General features: G+C 49.5%; 1 protein-coding gene across 1 annotated transcript in view; it reads left to right on the forward strand.

The window, feature by feature from the left end:
* The window catches only part of POC1B (POC1 centriolar protein B), a 29384-nt gene extending 15336 nt beyond the window's left edge, over window positions 1–14048 (forward strand). Inside the window, 5 exon segments of the mRNA XM_054387058.1 lie at window positions 1077–1212; window positions 3602–3815; window positions 5321–5407; window positions 12829–13005; window positions 13944–14048. Coding sequence (XP_054243033.1) covers window positions 1077–1212; window positions 3602–3815; window positions 5321–5407; window positions 12829–13005; window positions 13944–14048 — 719 coding nt within the window.
* The last annotated feature ends 10112 nt before the right edge of the window (window positions 14049–24160 follow it).

Genomic DNA, 24160 nt, shown 5'->3' on the forward strand with positions numbered 1-24160 from the left:
GCCCCCAAGATTATCTGCTCCATGATTTTCCCTGGCACTGAGGTCAGGCTGACAGGCCTGGAGTTTCCAGGTTCTCCCATCTGGCCCTTCTTATGGATGGGCATCACATTGGCCAGTTTCCAGTCTTCTGGGACCTCTCCAGTGAGCCAGGACTGATGGAAAATCACCCTGTCACTCCCAGCCCTTGTCAAAAGTCCCTCCCCAGCTCTCCTGTAGCCCCCTTCAGGTACTGGAAGGCTGCTCTAAGCTCTCCCAGGAGCCTTCTCTTCTCCAGCCTGAACAGCCCCAGTTCTCCCAGCCTGTCCCCATAGGGGAGGTTCTTCAGCCCTCTGATCATCTCTGTGGCTTCCTCTGGACCTGCTCAAACAGCTCCAGGTTCTTCTTGTGCTGGGGGCCCCAGAGCTGGAGGCAGTGCTGCAGGTGGGGTCTGAGCAGAGCAGAGCAGAGGGGCAGAATCCCCTCCCTGTGCTGCTGCTCTCCTGCTCTGGATGCAGCTCAGCACACAGCTGCCTGCTGGGCTGCCAGGGACCATTGCACCAAGTGGCACCCCCAAGGCCTCCTGCAGGCTGCTCTCCAGCCACTCCTCACCCAGCCTGGATTTGTGCTTGGGATTGCTCTGACCCAGGTGCAGGACCTTGCACTTGGCCTTGTTGAACTTCCTGAGGTTGGCATTGACTCTCCTTCTCAGCCTGTGCCATCCCTTCCCTCCAGCATATCAGCTGCACCACACATCTGGGTGTCAGCTGCAAATCTTGCTGAGGGTGCCTCCATCCCACTGCCCACTTCATTCTTTACTGGGGGCAGTGGAAAATTAAGCCAGACTGGCAGTTTGTAAGTGGTCTTTCTGTAGTCTTTTAACCCTAAAAATCCTGTCTGAATCTTGATGGTTCCTTTGCAATGTTTCTAATTCTTCAGAGCTAAGAAATAATTTAGAGAGGCTGCTATGCCCCAGCTGTAGGTTGGTTTGCCCATAAATGAAGGAGGTTGTAGTTTGGGAAGTAAAAAAGGGAAGAAACAAAGTGTCCATGTCCTGTTAGGAGATGTTTACTGTCTTGTGAATATTGTTTTCTCTTCAGTTCACACAGCAGGGGTTAATTGTGTGGCATTCCATCCTTCTGGGAACTACCTCATCACTGCTTCTACTGATGGGACCATGAAGATTTTGGATGTTTTAGAAGGAAGACTTATTTACACTATCTATGGACACAAGGTGTGTACAAGAATCCTACTTAAATTGACTTCTTAATAGATTCAGAGAATGGTTTGGGTTGGAAGGGACCTTAAAGCTCACCCTAAACACATCATCATTTTACTTTCCCCCACAACATTCACTTATTTTTTGAACTATCAGACTGCCCATTTCAATATCAAATCTCACTCAATATATTTATCCTATATAATATCCAATATTCCTTCTCAACCACTCACACACTCCAATACATCAATCCCCCTCACCCTCACCACCTACCACCCCCCCATACCTCTATTATTCCCAAAAATTATAGCAAATTTCATAAAATCTCTCCCACACCAACCCCCTCCCCCTCCAACAATTCTCTCTCCTTAAAAATATTTCACCCCCATAACTCACTCCCCAAACATAAAATAACAAAACTTTCTACAAAATTTAACCACTTATTATCCCCCCAAATCACCTTATTCTCCTTAACTCACTTCACCACAAAACGCCTAGATCTAACTAGACACACTAAATCCCAATAGATAGAGAGTATATCAAAATTTTCCCATCAAATACCTCCATTCCCATACCAAAATTCATATACCATCCCCAACACATACCTCTCATATTCCCCCATAAATCTCACGCACACAGACAATCATCCTACCAATACAACCCATAAGCCTAATTTCTCTCAACCCCCCCACTCCCACCACTCCCCAAATCCTCACTACTATCAATATTCTCTGTGTGTGTGAGACTACGCGAGTCACAATTACAGACCCATTTCAGTACTCCATCATATACCTGATTACTATTGATCTCTAGTATGTTAGCCGATGTATTTATCTCCACATCACCATCCACGCACCGCTTCTTCTGTAATTCCCCACTAATATATATCATAGTGTATTTATTTATTAGGCACCCCCCCCACCCCCCAAAAATAGATTTTATTTTTTATTATCCATACCCCCCCCCCCCCCCCCAGCCATGTTTTGCTCCCCCCTTTAGCTTGCCTGACTACATAAGTGCCCCGTTTGCTGGGGGTTGTGTGGAATTTTGTGAGTCCTCCCACAGCCTTCTCTTCCCCACACTGAACACCACCAGCTCCCTCAGCTGCTCCTCCCCAGCCTGTTCTCCAGACCCTTCCTCAGCCTTGTTGCCCTTCTAAATACCAACACACCCTGGGATTTCTTGCCTTACTGCAAGATTCCTTTGCATTTGGGCCCCCCTGAGGGACAGACATGTTCAATGCAACCATGGGCTGCCCCAGGTGACCCTTCTTTGGCAGGGGGCTTGGACTGGATGATCTCTAGAGGTCCCCTCCAGCCACTGACATTCTATGTTTCTTTGCCTTTCTCCTGCTCTGACTCTCTGCTGGCCCATGTGGGATCATGGAGTGAGGGCAAAAATCTGCAGGATGGCTTAGCCAGCTTCATCAGGAAGTGCTTTCTTAGGTCAATATTTAATTAAAGCTGTCACAGGAGATCCAGTAGCCAGGCCTGGGGTTTATTTACCTGTCAAAGGCATGGGTTTGTCAGCTGAACCTTTCCCCTTGTGACCCTTCTGGTGGGACAGGGCTCTTGGTTTCATTTCTAATCATTGGGTGTAGGTATCTTTAGCTGTAGTCACTTTATTCCTCAGTGGGGGAATTTCTCAGAGGGGAGAGAAGAGGAGGATCACCTCCCTTGACCTGTTGGCCACCTGTGGTGGCTGCAGGCTAATTCTGATATTGTGATCTATGACTAGTCATAGAATGATAGATCTGGAGATCAAGTCCAACCCCCAGCCAAAGTACGATCACCTAGGGTAGGTCACACAGGAACACATCCAGATGGGTTTGGAAAGTCCCCAGAGAAGGAAACTTCACAATCTCTCTGAGCAGCCTGCTCCAGGGCTCCAGCACCCTCACAATAAAGAAGCTTCTCCTCATCTTGAAGTGAAACTTTCTGTGCTCCAGTTTGTGTCCATTGCCTCTTGTCCTATCACAGGACACCACTATAAAGAGCCTGGTCCCTGCTTCTTGCCCCCCACCCTTCAGGTATTTGTAAACATTGCTCAGATCTCTTCTCAGCCTTCTCTTCTCCAGACTAACCACCCCAGGGCTCTCAGCCTTTCCTCCTCACACAGAGGTTCCAGTCTCTTCAGCATCCCTGTAGCCTCTGCTGGACTCTCTCCAGTAGTTCCCTGTCACTCTTGAACTGAGGAGCCCAAAACCAGACACTGCTCCAGATGTGGTCTCACCAGGGCAGAGTAGAGGTGCAGCAGAACCTCACCTGACCATCTGGCCACATTCTTCTGAATGTACCCCTGGCCTTCTTGGCCACAAGAGCACATTGCTGTCCCATGCAGAACTTGTCCCCTAGGACTCCAAGGTCCTTCTCTCTGGAGCTGCACTGATAAGACTTCACTGAACAGTTAGGTTTTGAGCACTGACCCGGCTTCAGGTTGTTATTGATGTGCTGGCTTCTTGCAGGTGTTTCTATGGAAAACAAACTTTGACTCCTTTGATTACAAAGAGGTTCTTAAACATCACATTAGAAGAACACAGCCTGATGATCCTCCTCATCTTCTGGATATTTACCCAAGGGCACCTCATCGCCATGAGGATCAAAAAGTTGAGTCAGTGCAGGTTAGTGCAGAGAAACTTTTTATGCTCTGCTGGGTGGTGGTTGGGGGTGGGGGGTTGGCTGGGCTTGGGAGTGGTTTGTTGATGCTTCTTTGGTTTGCTTTAGGGATTTTTTTTGGGGGGGGTTGTGGTTTTAGAGGTTGGGTTGGGGCATTTTGGGGCTTGGCTTGGTTGCTTTTTTTTTTCTTTGTCTTCATGTTCTGAGGCAATTGAGAAGCTCTGAAAAACCATTTTTGAGTTGACATTGAAGGAAACACCTCATTACATTTTCTTTATGTATGCTTTCAGTATTGGTAATGGTTCAATGTCAAGAAATTATTTATCCCCCAGCCTAATATTTGCTGCCTTTTTTTTTTTTCCATGGCTGTAGCATCTGTAGCAATTTAAAGGCTTCTGGCTCCCTAAGTAGTGAAAAGAGCTCCAGAGCTTTGTCATTTGTCCTAAGAAAGTTTTGACCTCTTGTGGCATGTTTAGTTTTGCAAATAGCAGGTTTAATCCATGATGAAATTTTAGTGCAATACCCTAGAAGAAACTGATTCCATTTGCTAAGCTCTGTTGCTGAATTTGCTGTGCCCATCATTAACTTTTCATCTCCTCTAATTAACTTTTCACATGCTAGAGACCTCTTGAAAGCAGATGGAAGGCAGGAAGAAGCTTCCTTTCAAAACACAGCATTGAGTTTTGAACATATTGAGATGTGGAGAGGACGAAAAGCTACTTTCTAGCTTCATCTTAACGTTTGCAGTGCCATTTGTTGTGTGTTCTTAGCTGAAGGGGATCCAAGTTTACTCTAGGTGGCAGAATAGAAGTAGAAATAAGAGGATGTGACTTGTTAGGCTTGAAGGCTCCAGCAGAGCCCAGTGTTTAGCTGAATTGGAAGCTAAAGTTCTCTTTGTATGGTTGGAGAAACTATTTTAGAGGGAACTCCATCACTTTCCTAGGATCTGTTTTGTGAGGAATTTCAGCCTTCTGTTTCTTTTAGTTTTGATTCTTAGCTTTTTGATACACCACCAATGCCTCACACTGAAAAAGTCAAGGGTGGGGATTGTCTTTTTAAGATTGGGTATAACTAGACTGGAGGTGAGGAAGAAAATCTTTCCAGTGAGGATGGGGAGACACTGGAACAGGTTGCCCAGGCAGGCTGTGGATGCTCCCTCCCTAGGCTGGATGAGGCCTTGAGCAACCTGGGCTGGTGGGAGGTGTCCCTGCCCATGGCAGGGTGGTTGGAATTGGATGACCTTTAGGTCTCTTCCAGCCTAAATCATTCTCTGAATCTATGAATTTATGAATCTTTATGTTTTCTTCTGTAAGGAGCTAAAGACCATCTAGTTCCAACGGGAGGGTTCCAGCCTGAACTTCTCCAGGATTCTTTATTTTGCCAAATTTTAAAGCCTGTTTCCAATCCTTAGTGAATAGTGGTGCCTTAATGTAGCAAAGAGTCCTCTTTATCTCAGGCCTATATCTCCACTGATGCTGAAGTAAGAAAGCATTCATTCCTTTTTGACTAGGTTGACCCTACCTTTGATGTGGCTGATACACAAACCCTTGACCCACCTGTCACAGAGATTAGAACCTCTTCAGCCTTCAGTGCTCAGGTAAGTTGTCTTCAGGGTGGGGAGTAGGAAAAAAGACAGCTTGAACTAAGAAGTTCTGGGAAATGTGATCTGTTTGCCTGTCTCAATAACATCTGTTTTCTTTTTAAAACATTTCTGGCTGCTCAGAATGGAGATTAGGAAGAAATTTTTCACAGTGATGGTGGTGAGACAGGTTGCCCAGGGATATTGTGGATGTCTCCTCCCTGGAGGTGTTCAAGGCCAGGCTGGATGAGGCCTTGAGCAACCTGGGCTGGTGGGAGGTGTCTCTGCCCATGGTGAAGGGGTTGGAACTGGATGAGCTTTCAGGTCCCTTCTATGATTCTATGAACCCTAACTTGTCACTTGCAGCTTCCTTGCACAGTTCCCCAGTCGAACCAGAAGATGGTGCAGGAGCAAAGCTTCCACGTTGCTAGCAGTGTGAACTTCAATTCAGGAGTAATTTTAACAACACACTTAGCAGAAATGCTAATTAGAAGCCCATGCTAATTATAACTAAATATTGCTGTTCAAATTTGTGCCTTATGCTCATATGCTTCTTGTAGCTCTGCAAACAATGGGAAACCTAAAGATAAAATTCCAAAAGTGAATCATAGAATGGTTTGGGTTGGAAGGGACCTGAAGGATCATCCAGTTTCAACCCCCCTGCTGTGGGCAGGGACATCTCCCACCAACTCAGGTTGCTCAAGGCCTCATCCAACCTGGCCTTGGATACCTCCAGGGAGGTGGCATCCAATCCACCACCTCCCTGGGTAACCTGTCCCAGTGCCTCACCAAACCCTCACTGGAAATTAATGTTTTTAATATTTGTCATTTTTCTCCTTTTAAGGCATCGAGTTCTCTGAGAAGGGGGGGAATAAAAAGGGCAGAAGCACCACATTTTAAGACAGAATCCTAGGATTAGATCCTCCTAGTATCAGCTTTTCATATGACATTGGTATGGCATGTGGGAGGAAAAGGAAGACAGCGTTTGAACGGTAGTGTCGTAGGAGGAGAAATATGCTCTCCTGGTATGGAATCTCAATAACACCCTGTTCTGCAATTAGGGGGAAAGGAGAAGTTCTCTTTTAGCTTTGAGTCTCTCCCTATAAAGGCATAAATTGTATCCTGAGAAACTTTAACCATGACAAGAATTCGTGTGGCTGAAGGGTTAATAGGTGTGGGCCACCAAGGGGAGCAGAGGGAGTACCTCTCCTATGAGGTTCACGATGGGTATCAGGAAATATTTCTGCACTGAAAGGGTTGCCAAATATTAAAATCATAGAATCAGTCAGGGTTGGAAGGGACCACAAGGATCATCTAGTTCCAACCCCCCTGCCATGGGCAGGGACACCTCATACTAGAAATATTGGAATGGTCTGCCCAGGGCAGTGCTGGAGTCACCACCCCTGGAGGTGTTCAAGCACAGTGTGGACCTGGTGCTTAGGGCCATGGTTGACCCTTCAGAGCTGGATTGGGTGATTTTGAAGGTCTCTTCCAACCAAAAATATTCTGGGATTCTGAGGACAGGCTGAGAGAGCTGGGGCTGTTCAGCCTGGAGAGGAGAAGGCTCCAGGGAGACCTTAGAGCTGCATTGCAGTATCTGAAAGGGACCTACAGGAGGACTGGGGAGGGACAGTTTAGAAGGGCCTGTGGGGATAGGATGAGGGGCAATGGTTTGAAACTGGAGCAGGGGAGATTTAGGCTGGACATTAGGCAGAAGTTCTGCACAGTGAGATTGGTGAGATACTGGAACAGGTTGCCTGGGGATGTAGTTTAGGCTCCATCCATGGAGGCATTCAAGATCTGACTTGATGTGGCCCTGGGCAACCTGATCTAATTGGAGGTGTCCCTGCTGACTGCAAGGGGGTTGGCCAAGATGACCTTTGGGGGTCCCTTGCAACCCACTGCAATCATAGGGGGTAGGTTGACCCACTAGAGACTAGATCTTCAAGGAGATTGGAAATCCATACAAAACCCCCTGATGTGTTGAGTGACTACCAGAAGTCCCAATGGTAAGCAGGCAAACTCCCAAAGATCTCAAGCTACTCCAGGAAATAAGGGAAAGTGTTCATCCTCTTGGGAATCCCTTCGTCAGCTATTGGAATTGTCCTGCTGGTGGTGGTGCTCATTTCTCCTTCCTCTCTCACCAAAGGCTTTGCTGTTCTCTCACCCTTTCTTCCTCCTGTGTCAAGCAGTCTTACACTGCCTTTGTTTTCACAACTACTGGAAAAGGAAAAACTGGGAATCTTGTTTCCCTTTGGGACTTTTTGCTCTTGTTCCATGCTGTGATTTTTTCACTTTACAGTTCAGAGGGAGGTTGGGTTGTTGGGGGTTTGATTTGCCAGTCTGTAAGGAAACACATCAGTCGCCTCCGGTTCCTGATAAGCTGCTGGGAACACAGGAAAGTTGATGATGTCTTGGGTAGGGTTTTTTTTTTTTTTTTACTGACAGCAGCAAAAAAATAAATCACTGTAGAGGCTGTGAAATGTTCCATCACCTGACCTTGCTCATGTAAACAGGATTTGGAGGAAGCAAAGCAGTGTGCACTGTAATCTGGGAGGCACAACGGCAGCACTGGCTGGGAGGTGTTTGCTGTTCTTTCCTCTTCCAGTGCCACCTCACACTGAAAACAAGAGCAGGGCCATGGTTCATTTACAGTAGGAGTGCTCCAAAGTAGTTTCAGTATTAAAAGAACAGAAGTGGTGTGTCTGGGTAGGATGGAAGGTGCTCCTTTTTTCTGTAAAGGGGTACCATAGTGGTTAGAATACCCCAGGAGAAGGCTCTGGGGAGACCTTAGAGCAGCTTTCCAGTACCTGGAGGGGCCTACAAGACAGTTGTGGAGGGAATGTTCACAAGGGCTTGGAGTGATAGGATGAGGGACAATGGCTTTGAGCTGGAAGAGGGCAGATTTAGACTGGAGATTAGGAAGAAATTCTTTCCAGTGAGGGTGGGGAGACACTGGAACAAGGTGCCCAGGGAGGCTGTCAATGCCTCCTCCCTCAAAGCCAGGTTGGATGAGCCCTGAGCTCACAGTGCCTGACTCTTAGACAAGGTTCATAGAATCCTTGAGCACCCTGGTCCTAGTGGAAGGTGTCCCTGCCCATGGCAGGAGGGTTGGAACTGGATAATCTTCAAGGTCCCTTCCACCCCAAACCATTCTCTGGATCTGTGTGTTGTTCCCTTAGCAAATCAGCACATTTCTGGGAATCAGAGGGCTGGAAGTTCCAGGTTTTATTTCTGTTTCATCTTCCTGAGATACCCTAAGTGCACACTCTGACCTTGGCTGGCTGAGCAGTGTTTTTCCACCCTTACCCCACCCCTCTTGGGCTGGGATTCTAAAGCAGGCTTCCGAGTTCTCCCAGCTGATTCTGCGGCACGCCGAAAATGCTCGCCAGCCATCAGCCCACACAGCCAACAACAAACTGCTTCCTTCCTCTTCCTGGGGAAGAGTAACATCCTCTGAGAAGAAACTGTCCCCTGAGGAATGCAGCAACCAGCAGCAAGCCTTTCACACAGGAAATTACTGCTATAGCACTGGCAGAAAAGTGTTTCTGTCGCTTGGATTGTCAGTCTGTAACGAGCTTCCTGCTGACCTAGGTGATGATTTACTACTGATCTCAATGCCATTTGTGAGTCATTTAGCTTAATGAAAGTTAATGAAGTTAGCATCCAGCAGCTCTCTGGCTCTGTAAACGCCTATTCTCATCCTTTTTTCATGCAGGAGCACCAGTTTGGCACTTTGTAGTACTCACAGGACTTGAATCCCCCCATGTTTCGAGGGATTGGGAATCAAGGGAATGCTTAGATGAGCTCATGGTGCCCTACTCTTTTTAGACAGGGTTCATGGAGTCATAGAAGTGTTTGGGTTGAAAGAGCTCTCTAAGATCAAATCCAGCCATCAGCCTAACACCACCATGGCCATTAAACCATGTTCCCAATTCCATGGCCACGCTTTTCTTGAGAACACCTCCAGGGATGGGGACTCCACCACTGCTGCCCTGGGCAGCCTCTTCCATTCCCTGACCACTCTTGCAGCAAAGAAATTGTTCCTCATCTCCAACCTAACCCTCCCCTGGCATTATTTCAGGCCATTTCCTCTCTGTTTATCACCTGAGACTAGGGAGAAGAGCCCAAGCCCCACCTCACTGCAACCTCCTCTCAGGAGCTGTAGAGAGCAATGAGGTCTCCCCTCAGCCTCCTCTTCTCCACTCTAAACATCCTCAGCTCCCTCAGGTGCTCCTCCCCAGCCCTGTTCTCCAGACCCTTCCCCAGCTTGGTTGCCCTTCTCTGGACATGCTCCAGCCCCTCAGTGTCTTGAATTCTTGATGTCCTTCTCCACCCTTTCTTCATTATCTGTCAGAGGTGTAACATTTTCTTACCAAAAGCCTTGGTCAGATGCTGAGGCCCAGTCTTCCTATCTTACATGGTAAACTGTGGGGTTTTATTTTTGCCTGGCCATCATCAGGGATTTCAGTTCCAAGCTGTGAAATATTGAGCACATTCTTTTTTTTTCCCCCCTAATAGTAGCATCTGGCTCTTTGGCAAAGCCTTCAAGCAATTGTGCTGGCTCTGCTGGATTTGACTTTGGACTCTACTACACTCTCAGTTTCTTCTCACCTCTTGATACTCCCTTTTGTAGCAGTCAAAGCTGCTAGATCTCAGCTAACAAGAGAGGCTTTCATGGTGAAGCCTTTTTGTGGACACTCTGCAGGTGCAGCTTTGTCAACAGAGAGGAGCTTCTGGTGGCTTTGTCCATGACTCTAGAAGTATGTCCTGTGCAGATATGTGTGGGCTTGTAGAAGATCTTATGTGTCCTCCTACAAAAGGATGTGGGGTGTGTATGTTGATGAAGGAAGGTTCTGCAGCACAGACACCACTCCACTGGTTCCTCCTCTGCAGCAGCCTCCCAGCCTTGTAGGGCACCAGACCCCTGGTCTGTGGAGCACAGGGACTGCAGCTCTGCTCAGCTTGCTACAGGGTTTAGGAGGAGGTTACTTGTGTCTCTTCTTGTCCTAACAGAGTTGTCTCTTCACACTGTTGTCATCAGCAATCTTTTGTTCTTTATCATTGAATCACAGGATGGTAGGGGTTGGAAGGGACCTCTGGAGATCACCCCCTCCAATCCTCTTGCCAAAACAGCATCACCTAGGGCAGGTCACACAAAAACACATCCAGAGAGGTCTTGGAAGTCTCCAGAGAAGGAGCTCCAGAACCTCTCTGGGCAGCCTGCTCCAGGGCTCCAGCACCCTCACAACAAAGAAGTTTCTCCTCATGTTGAGGTGGAATTTCTGGGTTCCAGTTTGTGTCCATTGCCCTTTGTGCTATCAGAGGACACCACTGCAAAGAGCCTGGCCCCTTCTTGCCCCCCACCCTTCAGGTATTTGTAATCATTGCTCAGATCCCCTCTCAGCCTTCTCTTCTCCAGGCTAACCAGCCCCAGGGCTCTCAGCCTTTCCTCATCACACAGAGGTTCCAGCCCCTTCAGCATCCTTGCAGCCTCCATTGGGCTCTCACCAGTAGTTCCCTGTCCCTGTTGAACTGAGGAATCCAGAACTGGTCACAGTACTCCAGATGAGGCCTTACCAGGGCACAACAGAGAGGCAGGAGAACTTCCCTTGACTTGCTGGCCCCCCAGGATCCCATTTGCTTTCTTGGCCTCAAGGTCACATTGCTGTCCCATTGAGAACTTCTTGTCCACCAGGACTCCAAGGTCCTTCTCCATGGAGTTGCTGTCCAGGAGGTCACTCCCTAACCCACACCAGTGCCTGGGGCTGTTCCTCTCCACAAGATGTTGTCAATCCATCACTAGGATTTCCAGTGCCCCACCCAGAAAGGCAGGAATTCCAGGTCTGCTAAGGTGGGAGCCTTTGTTCTTTGATCTGTTGGAGCTCAGTGCCCTACTCATGACTAATTATTTGGAGTTGTTTCCCTCACTGCCTCAGAAATGTTTAAGCATTAGGGAGGCAAAGCTCCCAAGTGTTCCAGATTTCAAGAGTTCTTTGGAAGCAAAAAAAAAGAGGCAGATTTTGGTGCCAATTTTGGTGATTCATTGCAGAGCTTCTCCATAGATCTGGCTTCAGCTAAGCCTGGTTTAATGATAACAGCCTTCAGAGATTCATGGGGAAGCTGTCCTTTGCATCTCCTCAATCCAAAGCTCTTAGGTGATTGAAGACCAATAAGTTTCAACTGAGTGACAGAAATTTGTGCTTTTAAATGTTAGTTTCCCTTGAGGATTTTTTTTTCCCTTGAGAAAATTTTTCTTTCCTTGAGGAAATTCTTTTAATTGGATTTTTTTTTTCCTTGGGGGGATTTTTTTTATTTCATGGACATTTTTTCCTGAGGGATTTTTTTTTCTTTCCTTGGATTTGTGTTTTTTCTTTCCTTGGATTTGTGTTTTTTCTTTCCTTGGATTTGTGGGGTTTTTTCTTCTTTACTTGGATTCATTTTTTATTTCATGGAACTTTTTTCCTGAGAGATTTTTTTTCTTTTCTTTAAAGGATTTCTTTTCTTTACTTGGATTTTTTTTTTTTCCCTGGGGGAGATTTTTTTTTCATGGAAATCTTTTCCTTAGAGATTTTTTTTTCTTTTCCTTGAGGGATTTTTGTTTGTTTACCTAGATTTTTTTTTTTCCTTTGAGGGTTTGTTTTTTGCTTGGTGGAAATTTTTAACTTGAAATTTTTTTCCCCTTGAGGAATGTCTTTATTTTTTTTTTTTTTTTTTTTACTTGATGGAAATGTTTTCCTTGATTTTTTTTTTTTCTTGTGGGAATGTTTTTGGGTTTTGATGACTTTTTGTTTTTCCCCCTCTAAATAAAACTGCTCAGGCTTCTTTTATATATGGATGCATTTTACTCAGATTCTGTTCTTACTCCTCACAAACCTCAGTATTTAAGGTGCAGCCTCACCAATGCCCTGTGCAGGGACAAGATCACTTCCCTGGTCCTGCTGATCCAAACCAGTTGGGATAGTTCAGCCTGGAGAAGAGAAGGCTCCAAGGAGACCTTATGAAGCCTTTCAGTACTTCAAGAGGCCAATCAGAAAGATGGGGACAGACTTTATTATCAGGGCCTGGACAAGGGGTGATGATTTGAACTGGAAGAGGGAGATTCAGGCTGGAGAGGAGCAAGGCATCATTTACACTGCAGGTAGTGAAACACTGACACAGGCTGCCCAGAGAGGTAGTAGAAGCCCCATCCCTGGAAGCATTCCAGGTCAGGTTGGATGTGGCTCTGGGTAACTTGCTGTAGCTGAAGTTGTCCCTGCTGGCTGCAGGGGGGTTGGACTAGATGACCTTTTAACGTTCCTTCCACCTGGCACTTGGTGCCATGGTTTAGTAGTCATGAGGTCTTTGGTGACAGGTTGGACTTTGATGATCCTTGAGGTCTTTTCCAACCTTGTTGATTCTGTGATTCTGTAACCCATTCTATGATTTCTGTATCCGAGGATGATGTCAGCAGTGACACTGCTCCCCCTCCTTCAGACTTGACAGCAAGTTCAAAAAGGGAGTCAGAGGATGAGAGCAAATACACTGTGTGTGATGAGGACAAGCAGACAGACATCTCCTGCTCCTTAGGCAAGGCTTTGCAGCACATCGTGGAGCAGCTGGATATTTTAACTCTGGTGAGTATGAGGTGACAGCTGAAACATGCAGTGGGCAAATAAAAGCAGGGACCAGGCTCAGGAGTCACATTGAACTCTGGGGTTGTTCTGGACTGGTTTCGTGTAGAGGAGACCTCATTGTTCTCTACAGCTCCCTGAAAGGAGGTTGCAGTGAGCTGGGGGTTGGTCTCTTCTTGTATCAGGTGATACAATGAGAGGAAATGGCCTGAAATTGTGCCAAGGGAGGGTTAGGTTGGAGATTAGGAAACATTTCTTTGCTGCAAGAGTGGTCAGGGATTGGAAGAGGCTGCTCAGGGAGGTGGTGGAGTCCCCATCCCTGGAGGTGTTCAAGAAACCTGTGGCCATGGGACTTTGGGCCATGGTTTGATGGCCATGGTGGTGTTGGGTTGATGGTTGGACTCAATGATCTTAGAGGTCTTTTCCAATCCAAACAATTCTATCATTTTTTGATCATTCCTTTGGAGAACACCTTTTAATTTGCTGGGTTTTTTTCCTCACTTCTTTATTTTTGGAATGCTTTAGAAGCTTCTCACAGACTTTTGGAAGCCATCATTTGAGGTCACCAATGATTGCTGGACTTCTCTTGCTGATCTCTGGAGGTCCCCTCCAACCCCTAACATCCTGTGATATTGATGGAGCTTTTGTGTAGCATCCCAGAGTAATTTATCTACCCTCTTATTTATTGCTCTTTTATTTGCCCATAGAGAAAACTCTTCTGTGAAAACAATTTCCAACCTTCAGACAATCTCCATAGACACAAAGCTATTATTTTAAAATGCAGCTGTGGAATAGCTAAGGAAAAGCTATTTTAGGATATTTTTTTTTCTTTTTTTCTGTGAAATTAAAAATATTTTTTTTTCTCCTGTTGCCCATTTTTATATTAATTGTGTGTGTGTGAGTGATAGAGGAAGGAATTGAAATCCCTCTTTTTCATGCAGACTGTTTCAATCCTGGAACAACGTTTGACTTTGACTGAAGATAAATTGAAAGAATGCTTAGAAAATCAGCAAAAAATGTTCCTGCAGGGAAGACAGGAAGAATAAAAGAGGAGAAGGGACCTGCATTTCCACAAAGAAAGAGAAAATATTAGTTAATTGAGTTTTGCTACAATGAGGGGGAAAAAAAAAAAAACACCCAGTCCTCCTTTTCCAACAACTTACTGCAAGGGGAAGTGAGGAAAATCCACACAACAATACTTTTCATATAGAGGTAGCAAGCAGATATTTTGGTTTTATAGTTAATAAAGTGAATAAAATGATTTTTTTTTTTCCTAGAATCATTCCTTCTGCAGCTGAGCCTTGCAGGGGGAGGCTCTGGAGCTCAGCTTTGCAGGGTGGAGAGGCTCTGGAGCTCAGCCTTGCGGGGGGGTACTCTGGAGCTCAGCTTTGCAGGGTGGGGAGGCTCTGGAGCTCAGCTTTGCAGCAGGGGGGGAGGCTCTGGAGCTCAGCTTTGCAGCAGGGGGGGAGGCTCTGGAGCTCAGCTTTGCAGCAGGGGGTGAGGCTCTGGAGCTCAGCTTTGCAAGCAGGGGGTGAGGCTCTGGAGCTCAGCTTTGCAGCAGGGGGGGAGGCTCTGGAGCTCAGCTTTGCAAGCAGGGGGTGAGGCTCTGGAGCTCAGCTTTGCAGGGTGGGGAGGCTCTGGAGCTCAGCTTTGCAGCAGGGGGGGAGGCTCTGGAGCTCAGCTTTGCAGCAGGGGGGGAGGCTCTGGAGCTCAGCTTTGCAGCAGGGGGTGAGGCTCTGGAGCTCAGCTTTGCAGCAGGGGGGGAGGCTCTGGAGCTCAGCTTTGCAGCAGGGGGGGAGGCTCTGGAGCTCAGCTTTGCAGCAGGGGGGGAGGCTCTGGAGCTCAGCTTTGCAGGGTGGGGAGGCTCTGGAGCTCAGCTTTGCAGGGTTGGGCTCTGGAGCTCAGCTTTGCAGCAGGGGGGGAGGCTCTGGAGCTCAGCTTTGCAGCAGGGGGGGAGGCTCTGGAGCTCAGCTTTGCAGGGTGGGGAGGCTCTGGAGCCCAGCTTTGCAGCAGGGGGGGAGGCTCTGGAGCTCAGCTTTGCAGCAGGGGGGGAGGCTCTGGAGCTCAGCTTTGCAGGGGGGGAGGCTCTGGAGCCAGCTTTCAGGGTGGGAGGCTCTGGAGCTCAGCTTTGCAGCAGGGGGGAGGCTCTGGAGCCCAGCTTTGCAGCAGGGGGGAGGCTCTGGAGCCCAGCTTTGCAGGGTGGGGAGGCTCTGGAGCTCAGCTTTGCAGCAGGGGGTGAGGCTCTGGAGCTCAGCTTTGCAGCAGGGGGGGAGGCTCTGGAGCCCAGCTTTGCAGCAGTGGGGGAGGCTCTGGAGCTCAGCTTTGCAGGGTGGGGAGGCTCTGGAGCTCAGCTTTGCAGCAGGGGGTGAGGCTCTGGAGCTCAGCTTTGCAGCAGGGGGGAGGCTCTGGAGCTCAGCTTTGCAGCAGGGGGGGAGGCTCTGGAGCTCAGCTTTGCAGCAGGGGGTGAGGCTCTGGAGCTCAGCTTTGCAGCAGTGGGGGAGGCTCTGGAGCTCAGCTTTGCAGGGTGGGGAGGCTCTGGAGCTCAGCTTTGCAGCAGGGGGGGAGGCTCTGGAGCTCAGCTTTGCAGCAGGGGGGGAGGCTCTGGAGCTCAGCTTTGCAGGGTGGGGAGGCTCTGGAGCTCAGCTTTGCAGGGTGGGGAGGCTCTGGAGCTCAGCTTTGCAGCAGGGGGGTGAGGCTCTGGAGCTCAGCTTTGCAGCAGGGGGGAGGCTCTGGAGCTCAGCTTTGCAGCAGGGGGGAGGCTCTGGAGCTCAGCTTTGCAGCAGGGGGGGAGGCTCTGGAGCTCAGCTTTGCAGCAGGGGGTGAGGCTCTGGAGCTCAGCTTTGCAGCAGGGGGGAGGCTCTGGAGCTCAGCTTTGCAGCAGGGGGGGAGGCTCTGGAGCTCAGCTTTGCAGCAGGGGGGGAGGCTCTGGAGCTCAGCTTTGCAGCAGGGGGGGAGGCTCTGGAGCTCAGCTTTGCAGCAGGGGGGAGGCTCTGGAGCTCAGCTTTGCAGGGGGGGAGCTCTGGAGCTCAGCTTTGCAGGGTTGGGCTCTGGAGCTCAGCTTTGCAGGGTGGGGAGGCTCTGGATTCAGCGTCATAAGATCTTTGCTATGACAAAGCAGCAAACTTCCTGTTTTTAGATGAAGATCCCTGCAGGTTTTTAACTCAGGTAAGGGTTGTGTAACTAATTCTTTGTGCTTTACTCAAGCACCTAAATTGAGTATAACCTTGTTTAGTCCTAACTCCAAGAATGACTGAGGTTTTCTTTATCCCTTACTCTCAAGTATTTTGCCCAAAAAGCAGTGGCAGTTGCTCTCTATCTTACAAACAGTGAGTGGTGGTTGCAAGAAGATGGAATATCAAGACTTGTAGTGGCACAGGTGAAAAAAATGAGGTCTCTGAACCCTGGAGACCATAAGAACTCAGCTGCAAGACTGAGGCAGCTGAACGCTGGGGCACAGGTTGCTCAGGGAGGTTGTGGATGTTCCCTCCCTGGAAGTGTTCAAGGCCAGGTTGGATGAGGCCTTAAGCAACCTGGGCTGGTGGGAGGTGTCCCTGGGCATGAAACTGGATGATCTTTAAGGTCCCTTCCAACCCCAACCATTCTGTGAAGGGCTTGTAGTGATGGAACAAGGGGGAATGGCATTGAGCTGGAAGAGGGCAGATTTAGACTGGAGATACCCGGACAGTGAAGCTGGGGAGACACTGGCACAGGTTGCCCAGGGAGGCTGTGGATGTCTCCTCCCTGGAGGTGTTCAAGGCCAGGTTGGATGAGACCTTGAGCAGCCTGGGCTGGTGTGAGGTGTCCCTGCCCATGGCAGGGGGGTTGGAACTGGATGAGCTTTCAGGTCCCTTCCCACCCAACCCATTCCATGAACCCCTGCCCGTGCTGTACCACATGTAGGACAAAGAGGATGTTTCCTCTGTGTGTTTCTGTCAATCCTGTTCCCTCTGCTCTGTTTTCCTTGCCATGTCACAGCACAAAAAGGCTCTGAGCTCTCTGCTGAGCCAGAGGGAGCTGAGCCCTGGCTGCCGTTTGCAGGGACACAGCTTTATGTAAGCTGTTTACCTTGTAAGGCTTTGTACAGAGCAGGACTCCTGCACTCTGTGCCCCCAACACCTAATGAATATGGATGTTCCCAGGGGAGGCAGGAACAGTCTGTTTCTGTCAGAGTGCCCCTCTGGGACTCCTTCCTTTTGCACGCTCGGGAGGCACAGCACAATGGCAGCCCTTTAGTTGTGAGAAAATGGGTTAATGACTTGCCAAAAGGCAGCTGTTAATTGGGAGAAGTGCACACCAGTCCTTCCCTTTACAACCTGGAAGGGTTGCATTTGTTGTGACTTGCCCTCAAGAGCAGGTGCAGCTTGGGCTGACTCGGCTCAGCACACTCCTCACCCATGCCACCAGCCCTGGTAAACCCAGCAGGAATAAACACCAAAGGGAGCTGCAGTATTACCTCTGGGCAGTGAGCTGCATGCATTACCTCTTGCAGAACACACTTACCCCTTGGTGTGATGCTTACCTGCAACCATCATCATCATCATCATCGTGTGAGAATAGCAGTGGAGAAGTGACAAGAGGGGAGAAGGCTGAACTTTGACAATCTTGGAGGTCTGAATCAGGAATGGTGTGGCCAGCAGGAGCAGGGAAGTGATTCTGCCCCTGTGCTCAGCACTGGTGAGGCCACACCTTGAGTGCTGGGTTCAGTTTTGGGCCCCTCACTCCAAGAAGGACCTTGAGGAGCTGGAGAGTGTCCAGAGAAAGGCAACAACCCTGGGGAAGGTCTGGAGAACAGGGCTGGGGAGGGGCAGCTGAGGGAGCTGGGGGTGTTTAGTGTGGAGAAGAGGAGGCTGAGGGAGACCTCATTGCTCTCTACAGCTCCCTGAAAGGAGGCTGCAGTGAGGTGGGGGTTGGTATCTTCTTGGTCTCAAGTGATAGAAGGAGAGGCAATGGCCTGAAATTGTGCCAGGGGAGGGTTAGGTTGGAGTTGAGGAAAGATTTCTTTGCTGCAAGAGTGGTCAGGGATTGGAAGAGGCTGCCCAGGGAGGTGGTGGAGTCCCCAACTCTGGAGATGTTCAAGAAACCTGTGGCCATGGCACCTGGGGCCGTGGTTTAATGGCCATGGTGGGGTTGGGTTGCTGGTTGGACTCAATGATCTCTGAGCTCTTTTCCAGCCCAAACAATTCCATGATTCCGTGGCCAGCAGCATCACTCCATGCTGTTTGTTACCCATCTGCTGAACCTCTTGGGTAAGTTGGAGTGGTGCTCAAACAAGGCTGTCACAACTTCCCTAATGAACCTCTCCCTGTCTCTCAAGAATGCAGCTATTTATAGGCGAGGTCTCTGCTTGCCTGGCCTGCAGGAGCTGCACAAAAGCTCTCAGTGTTTCAGCACTGGAGCTGCAGGCAGACGTCAGAGCCGCTGGGAGCCACTGGTTGGGGTTGCAGGCAACCTGCTGGGCTTTGCCTGATTGCACTCAGCTGCTCTGCTGAAAAGTTTAGTGGCATCTGAGTAACATTCAGGACGTTTTCTTCCAAGGGAAAGCAGGTCCCTGAGAGAGGCATGAGAATTCTCGGACTAAGAGGTAAGCCAAGCTTTTGCTCACAGAACCCCAGAATGGTTTGGGTTGGAAGGGACCTTGAAGATCATCTACTTCCAACTTCTGTGAAGAAATCATTCCTAATATCCAACCTGACCTCCCCTGGCACACCTTTGAGGCTCTTTCCTCTTGTCCTGTCACCTGTTGGTACCCTGGGCAGCCTGTGCCAATCCCTGACCACTCTTGCAGTAAAGAAATTTTTTCTTCATCTCCAACCTAAACCTTCTCTGGCACAATTTCCTCTCCTTCTATCACCTGATACAAGGGAGAGGAGACCAACCCCCACCTCACTCCAACCTCCTCTCTCTTGTAGAGAGCAATGAGGTCTCCCCTTAGCCTCCTCTTCTTCACACTAAACACCCCAAGGTCCCTCAGCTGCTCCTCCCCAGCCCTGTTCTCCAGCCCCTTCCCAAGCTTTGTTGCCCTTCTCTGGACCCTCTCCAGCCCTCACTGCCCTTCTTGGAGTGAAGGGCCCAGAACTGAAGCCAGTAGGATTCAAGGAGTGGCCTTTCCAGTGCTCAGAGGGCACAATTACTTCTCTGGTCCTGCTGGCCACACCATTGCTGCTCCAAGCCCAGATGCTGGTGGCCTTCTTGGCCACCTGAGCACACTGCTGGCTCATGTTCAGCTGCTGCCACCCGGCACCCCCAGGTTCTTTTCTGACAGGCAGCTTTCCAGCCACTCTTTCCCATGCCTGGTGTGTTGCATTAGGTTGTTGTGACCCAGGTGCAGCACCTAGCACTTGGCTCCTGCCTGGTTTTTGAACACCCATGCAGCAGAGGGGATGCTCCTGCAGATACTCCCTCAATCCCCCCAGCTCTGGACTCTCCTACAGTACAGGACACTTCTTGCTGGCTCTGGGCACAGTGAATCCTTCCCAAATTGAAGCAGAGCTCATGGTGATGCCAATCTTGTCCCAGTCCAGAGCCAGGATGCAGCCAGGGTGTATGCTGGGGGCCAGGGCTGCAGGACATCCTGCCCAATATACCTAAACACCAGTGCAGACACAGCCAGGGCCATTAGTCATCCTCAGATCACACACAGCCAGAAGGACTTTGCTGACTCAATAGGAAGTGGCTGGCTGAAAGCAGAGGGACTTCTCACATGATTCAAGTTCCAGGCTGAAAATGTCTTCATCTTCTGCACGCTGTACACATAACTGGGGGGGGGGGGGGCAAAGAAATCAGATTTGAAGAGCATCTGTGGCTCTTTTCTTTCAAAGGTACAAAGAAAACAAATAGAATCACAGAGTTGTATGGGTTTGAAAACACCTCTAAGATCATGGAGCCCAATCATCAACCCAGCACCACCATGGCCAGCAAACCATGCCCCCAAGTGCCATGGCCACACTTCTCGTGAACACCTCCAGGGCTGGGCACTCCACCACCTCCCTGGGCAGCCTCTTCCAATCCCTGACCACTCTTGCAGTAAAGACGTTTTTCCTCATCTCCAACTTCTAAGCCTTCCCTGGCACAATTTCCTCTCCTTCTATCACCTGATGCTAGGGAGAGGAGACCAACCCTCAGCTCACTGCAACCTCCTCTCAGGGAGCTGTAGAGAGCAATGAGGTCTTCCCTCAGCCTCCTCTTCTCCGCACTAAACACCCCCAGATCCTTCAGCTGTTCCTCCCCAGCCCTTTCCCCAGCTTTGTTGCACTTCTCTGGACATGCTTCAGCATCTTAAAGTCCTCCTTGGAGTGAGGGGCCCAGAACTGAGGCCAGTAGGTTCTGGTGGGTTTCTACAGCCATTGGAAGTGGAGCTTCTGGTTTGAATGGGTGCTTTGCTCCTTCTTTCACAGCTATCTGAATTAAAGCCTAGAACTGCTTGCTCTGCCACTCAGATGAAGAGTATGGGGGACTAAGTTCCCAGTTTGCATGGAGACCTTATCCTACAACCCTTTGCATACTCCTCTGGAGGAGATGCTAGAAGGAGACAGATTTACATCCTTGTGTCTTTTAAATCCCTCTGGGGATGGTGACTCCACCACCTCCCTGGGCAGCCTGCTCCAGAGCTTGAGAACCCTTTGGGTGAAGAAATCTTTCCTAATATCCAACCTGAACCGCCCCTGGCACAACTTGAGGTTATTTTCTCTTGCCCTGTCACCTGTTGCCTGTGAGAAGAGACCAAACCCCCACCTGGCTCCTACCTCCTTCGAGGCAGTTGTATCACGCAAGCCTTTAAGGTGTAGCTATGACACACCCAATTTCTTCTGGTTTTTTGATTCCTTTATTAAGGAAGGATGATGGCATCAGAAGCACTGCCTGGGAGGTTTCCAGCAGCCCAGGTTTTTGCCAGTGAGGGCTGATTTGTCGTCAGCAAAATGTTTTGCAGCAGCTCCTCTGTTTGGATGAACTTCCGATGAAGCACAGGCAGGTTTCCATCACAAGCCTGCCTGATTTCCTGCCAGCTTTGCCTGGCAGCTCTCCAGGCTCCAATGGCTCCAGGAGGGCTCTGGACTGAACCTGGGATTCTTCCTGACTTCCTCTTTTTTTTTTTCTTTTTTTAATTAGAGGGAAAAGGTCTTGGAGAAGCAGACACTGGCTGTGCCTGGCTCGCTCTGAGCATTCAGAGTCACCTATTTGGATCATCAAGGAATCAGAGAATTGTTGGTGTTGGCAAAGAGTCCAACCTTCAACACAACACCACCCTGCCCACTAAACCACTTCCCAAAGTGCCATGGCCACACTTTTCTTGGGGACCTCCAGGGATGGGGTTTCCACCACCTCCCTGGGCAGCCTCTTCCAATCCCTGATCACTCCTGCAGCAAAGAAATTGTTCCTCCTCTCTAACCTAACCCTCCCCTGGCACAATTTCAGGCCATTTCCTCTCCTTCTATCACCTGATCCTAGAGACCAACCCCCAGCTCACTGCAGCCTCCTCTCAGGTCATTGCAGAGAGCAATGAGGTCTCCCCTCAGCCTCCTCTTCTCCAGACCAAATAACCCAAGGGCCCTCAGCTGCTCCTCATTCTGTGAGAGGACAAACATGAGCCCCATTCTATTGAATAATTAGGTTATTGATAATTAAGTTACTACTAATTAGGTTGAATGGTCTCCCCAAACACACCCACAGTCTCTGCCTCCTTCTGCACTGACACTTGGTGCTGCCTTTGTCATCCTTCCTCCTTCAGTCCCTTTTGGTCAGCTGGGACAAAGAAGTGGGGACCATTTGGCTTCTCACATTGACACATGAGGTCACAGAATGTCTTTGGTTGGAAGAGACCTTCAAGATCACCCAGGCCAGCCTCTGACCCAGCACTGCAAGGTCAGAGGATCACAGAATTGTTAGGCTTGGAAGGGACCTCAAGGCTCAGCCAGTTCCAACCCCCCTGCCATGGGCAGGGACACCTCACACTACAGCAGGTTGCCCAGAGCCAGGTCCACATGATACTGAAACATCTCCAGGGGTGGTGACTCCACCACTGCCCTTAGCAAACCATTCCAATGCTTGGCAAGCCAAAAGCTTCCATTGGGGTTATGCCCAGGTAAAGAATCAATTTGTGGTGGATGCTACAGGTCCTCACTGCCTCCAGTTCCAGCCCTTCTCCCTAACAAGACCGAAAGAAATAAGCAGAGGCAGATTCTGCAGGTTGTGCCTCTGGCTCCATGGCAGGTCAGGCAAAGCTTTGCTTAATCTCTCCTTCTCTGTGTTTTTTTTTTTGTTGTTGTTGTGTTTTGTTTTGGTTTTTTTTTTTTTTTACTCTCTTTTTTTTTTCCTCCCATCCTTTTCCTCTGAAAAGAGAATGTTTTGCAGCCTCCCATTAGCATTCTTGGCTGAAGCCTTGTTGGGCATATCAGGAAGTTTTCTGGATCACTCCTGGGTGGAGTTTCCCCAAAGCATCAGTTTGGGATCAGTTACATAAACAATGGGGCCTGCCAAGCCCTGAATTGTGTGAGGTAGCCTCCAGAGGTTGTGCCTCCTTGCAGATCTCCCTCGTGGGTTACCTCATACAATGGAGACACAGAACCACAGAAACAGCTTGGAAAAGCCCCTCAGGATCCCCAAGTCCAACCCAGAACCCTGCTCTGCAAGGTTCAGCCCTAAGCCATAGACCCAAACACCACATCAAAGCCACCTTGAAACACATCCAGGCCTGGGGACTCCACCACCTCCCTGGGCAGCACATTCCAATCCCTGACCACTCTTGCTGGGAAAATTTGTTTTCCTAATGCCCACCCTCCACAGTTACACAGCAAAAGATGGGAGCAGGCAGAGCCTCAGCAGAAGTTAGGAGGAAGAGGGAGGTACTGGAGGGTGTCCAGCCAAGCTGGTGAAGAGCCTTGCACACAAGTTCAAGGAGCAGCTGAGGGAGCTGGGGTTGTTTAGCCTTCAGGAGAAGAGGTTGAGGGCAGAGCTCATTGCTCTCTACAGCTCCCTGAGAGGAGGTTGCAGTGAGGTGAGGGTTGGAACAGGACAGGAGGAAACAGCCTCAAGTTGTGCTAAGGGAGGTTCAGGTTGGATGTTAGGAAAACCACTCCACTAAGGCAGCTCTTGAGAGCTGATCTCTGGGGCTTTGAGCACCCTGGCTGAGTGCCACTGGCCCTGCCCATGGCAGGGGGCTTGGAACTGGATGGTCTTTAAGGTCCCTTCCAACCCAACCCATTCTGTGGTTCTGTATCATCCACCTGGCAGTTGCATAGGAAGCAGTGGGATAGAGATGTGAAAAGGCTGTCAAGGAGAGGGATGCAAGCCCCAAACCCTGGAGACTGAGGAGCTGAGGAAGTGGTTTGAATTCTTGGTTGAGATCTGAGAGATGCCAGAAGACAGCAAGCAGCAGAGACAAACAAGCCACAGCCAACAGCAGTGCTGTCAGTGCAGGTCCACTCTGCAGCTTTTGTAGGATCATGGAATTGTTTGGGCTGGAAAAGCCCTCTGAGATCATCCAGTCCAACCAGCAACCCAGCCCCACCATGGCCAGCAAGCCACGGCCCCAGCTGCCATGGCCACACAGTTCTTGAACACCTCCAGGGCTGGGGACTCCACCACCTCCTTGGGCAGCCTCTTCCAAGCCCTGACCACTCTTCCACTCTTCTGCCAATGGGAAGAGGAAAGAGAAGAGCCTTCAGAGAGAAGTAAGGAGTTGTGCCTGAGAGCACAGCAGAAACATGAAAAGCTGCCAGTGAGGCTGCCTGCTCTCCTGCCTGAGCAAAGTGTTCTGCCAGGTATCTAAGCAGGCTTTTAGGAGCTGTGTGCCATGATTATTGCCCTTCCTATTCAATTTTCCAATGCTGACTGCATCCTTCTGCATTTTTTTAAATCAATTGGCTGCTGCCAGATTGATTTGCCACACCAACATCCTCTTCCTCTCTCCAGATCCGTTCAGCCTCTCATAATGCTGCCTTCCTCTCATCTGTTCACCACCCCCCTGCCTCCAAGGCATTTTCCAGCCTCCTAAGTGCCCTGCAGAACATTCCAGCTTGCCCCCCTTCTTGCAAGTGGCACTGAACAGGGATCACCTTGGCTGCTGTGTCTCCTGCTCCGTGCCTGCTGAAGGGAGGAGGTCCTCTTGCCTGCTCAGTGCTTCCCTGTGTATTTTACCCCTTGTGTGTGGCACTGGTGAGGC

The sequence above is a fragment of the Indicator indicator genome, chromosome 14 (assembly GCF_027791375.1).
Source record: "Indicator indicator isolate 239-I01 chromosome 14, UM_Iind_1.1, whole genome shotgun sequence".
In the NCBI taxonomy this organism is placed as follows: domain Eukaryota; kingdom Metazoa; phylum Chordata; class Aves; order Piciformes; family Indicatoridae; genus Indicator; species Indicator indicator.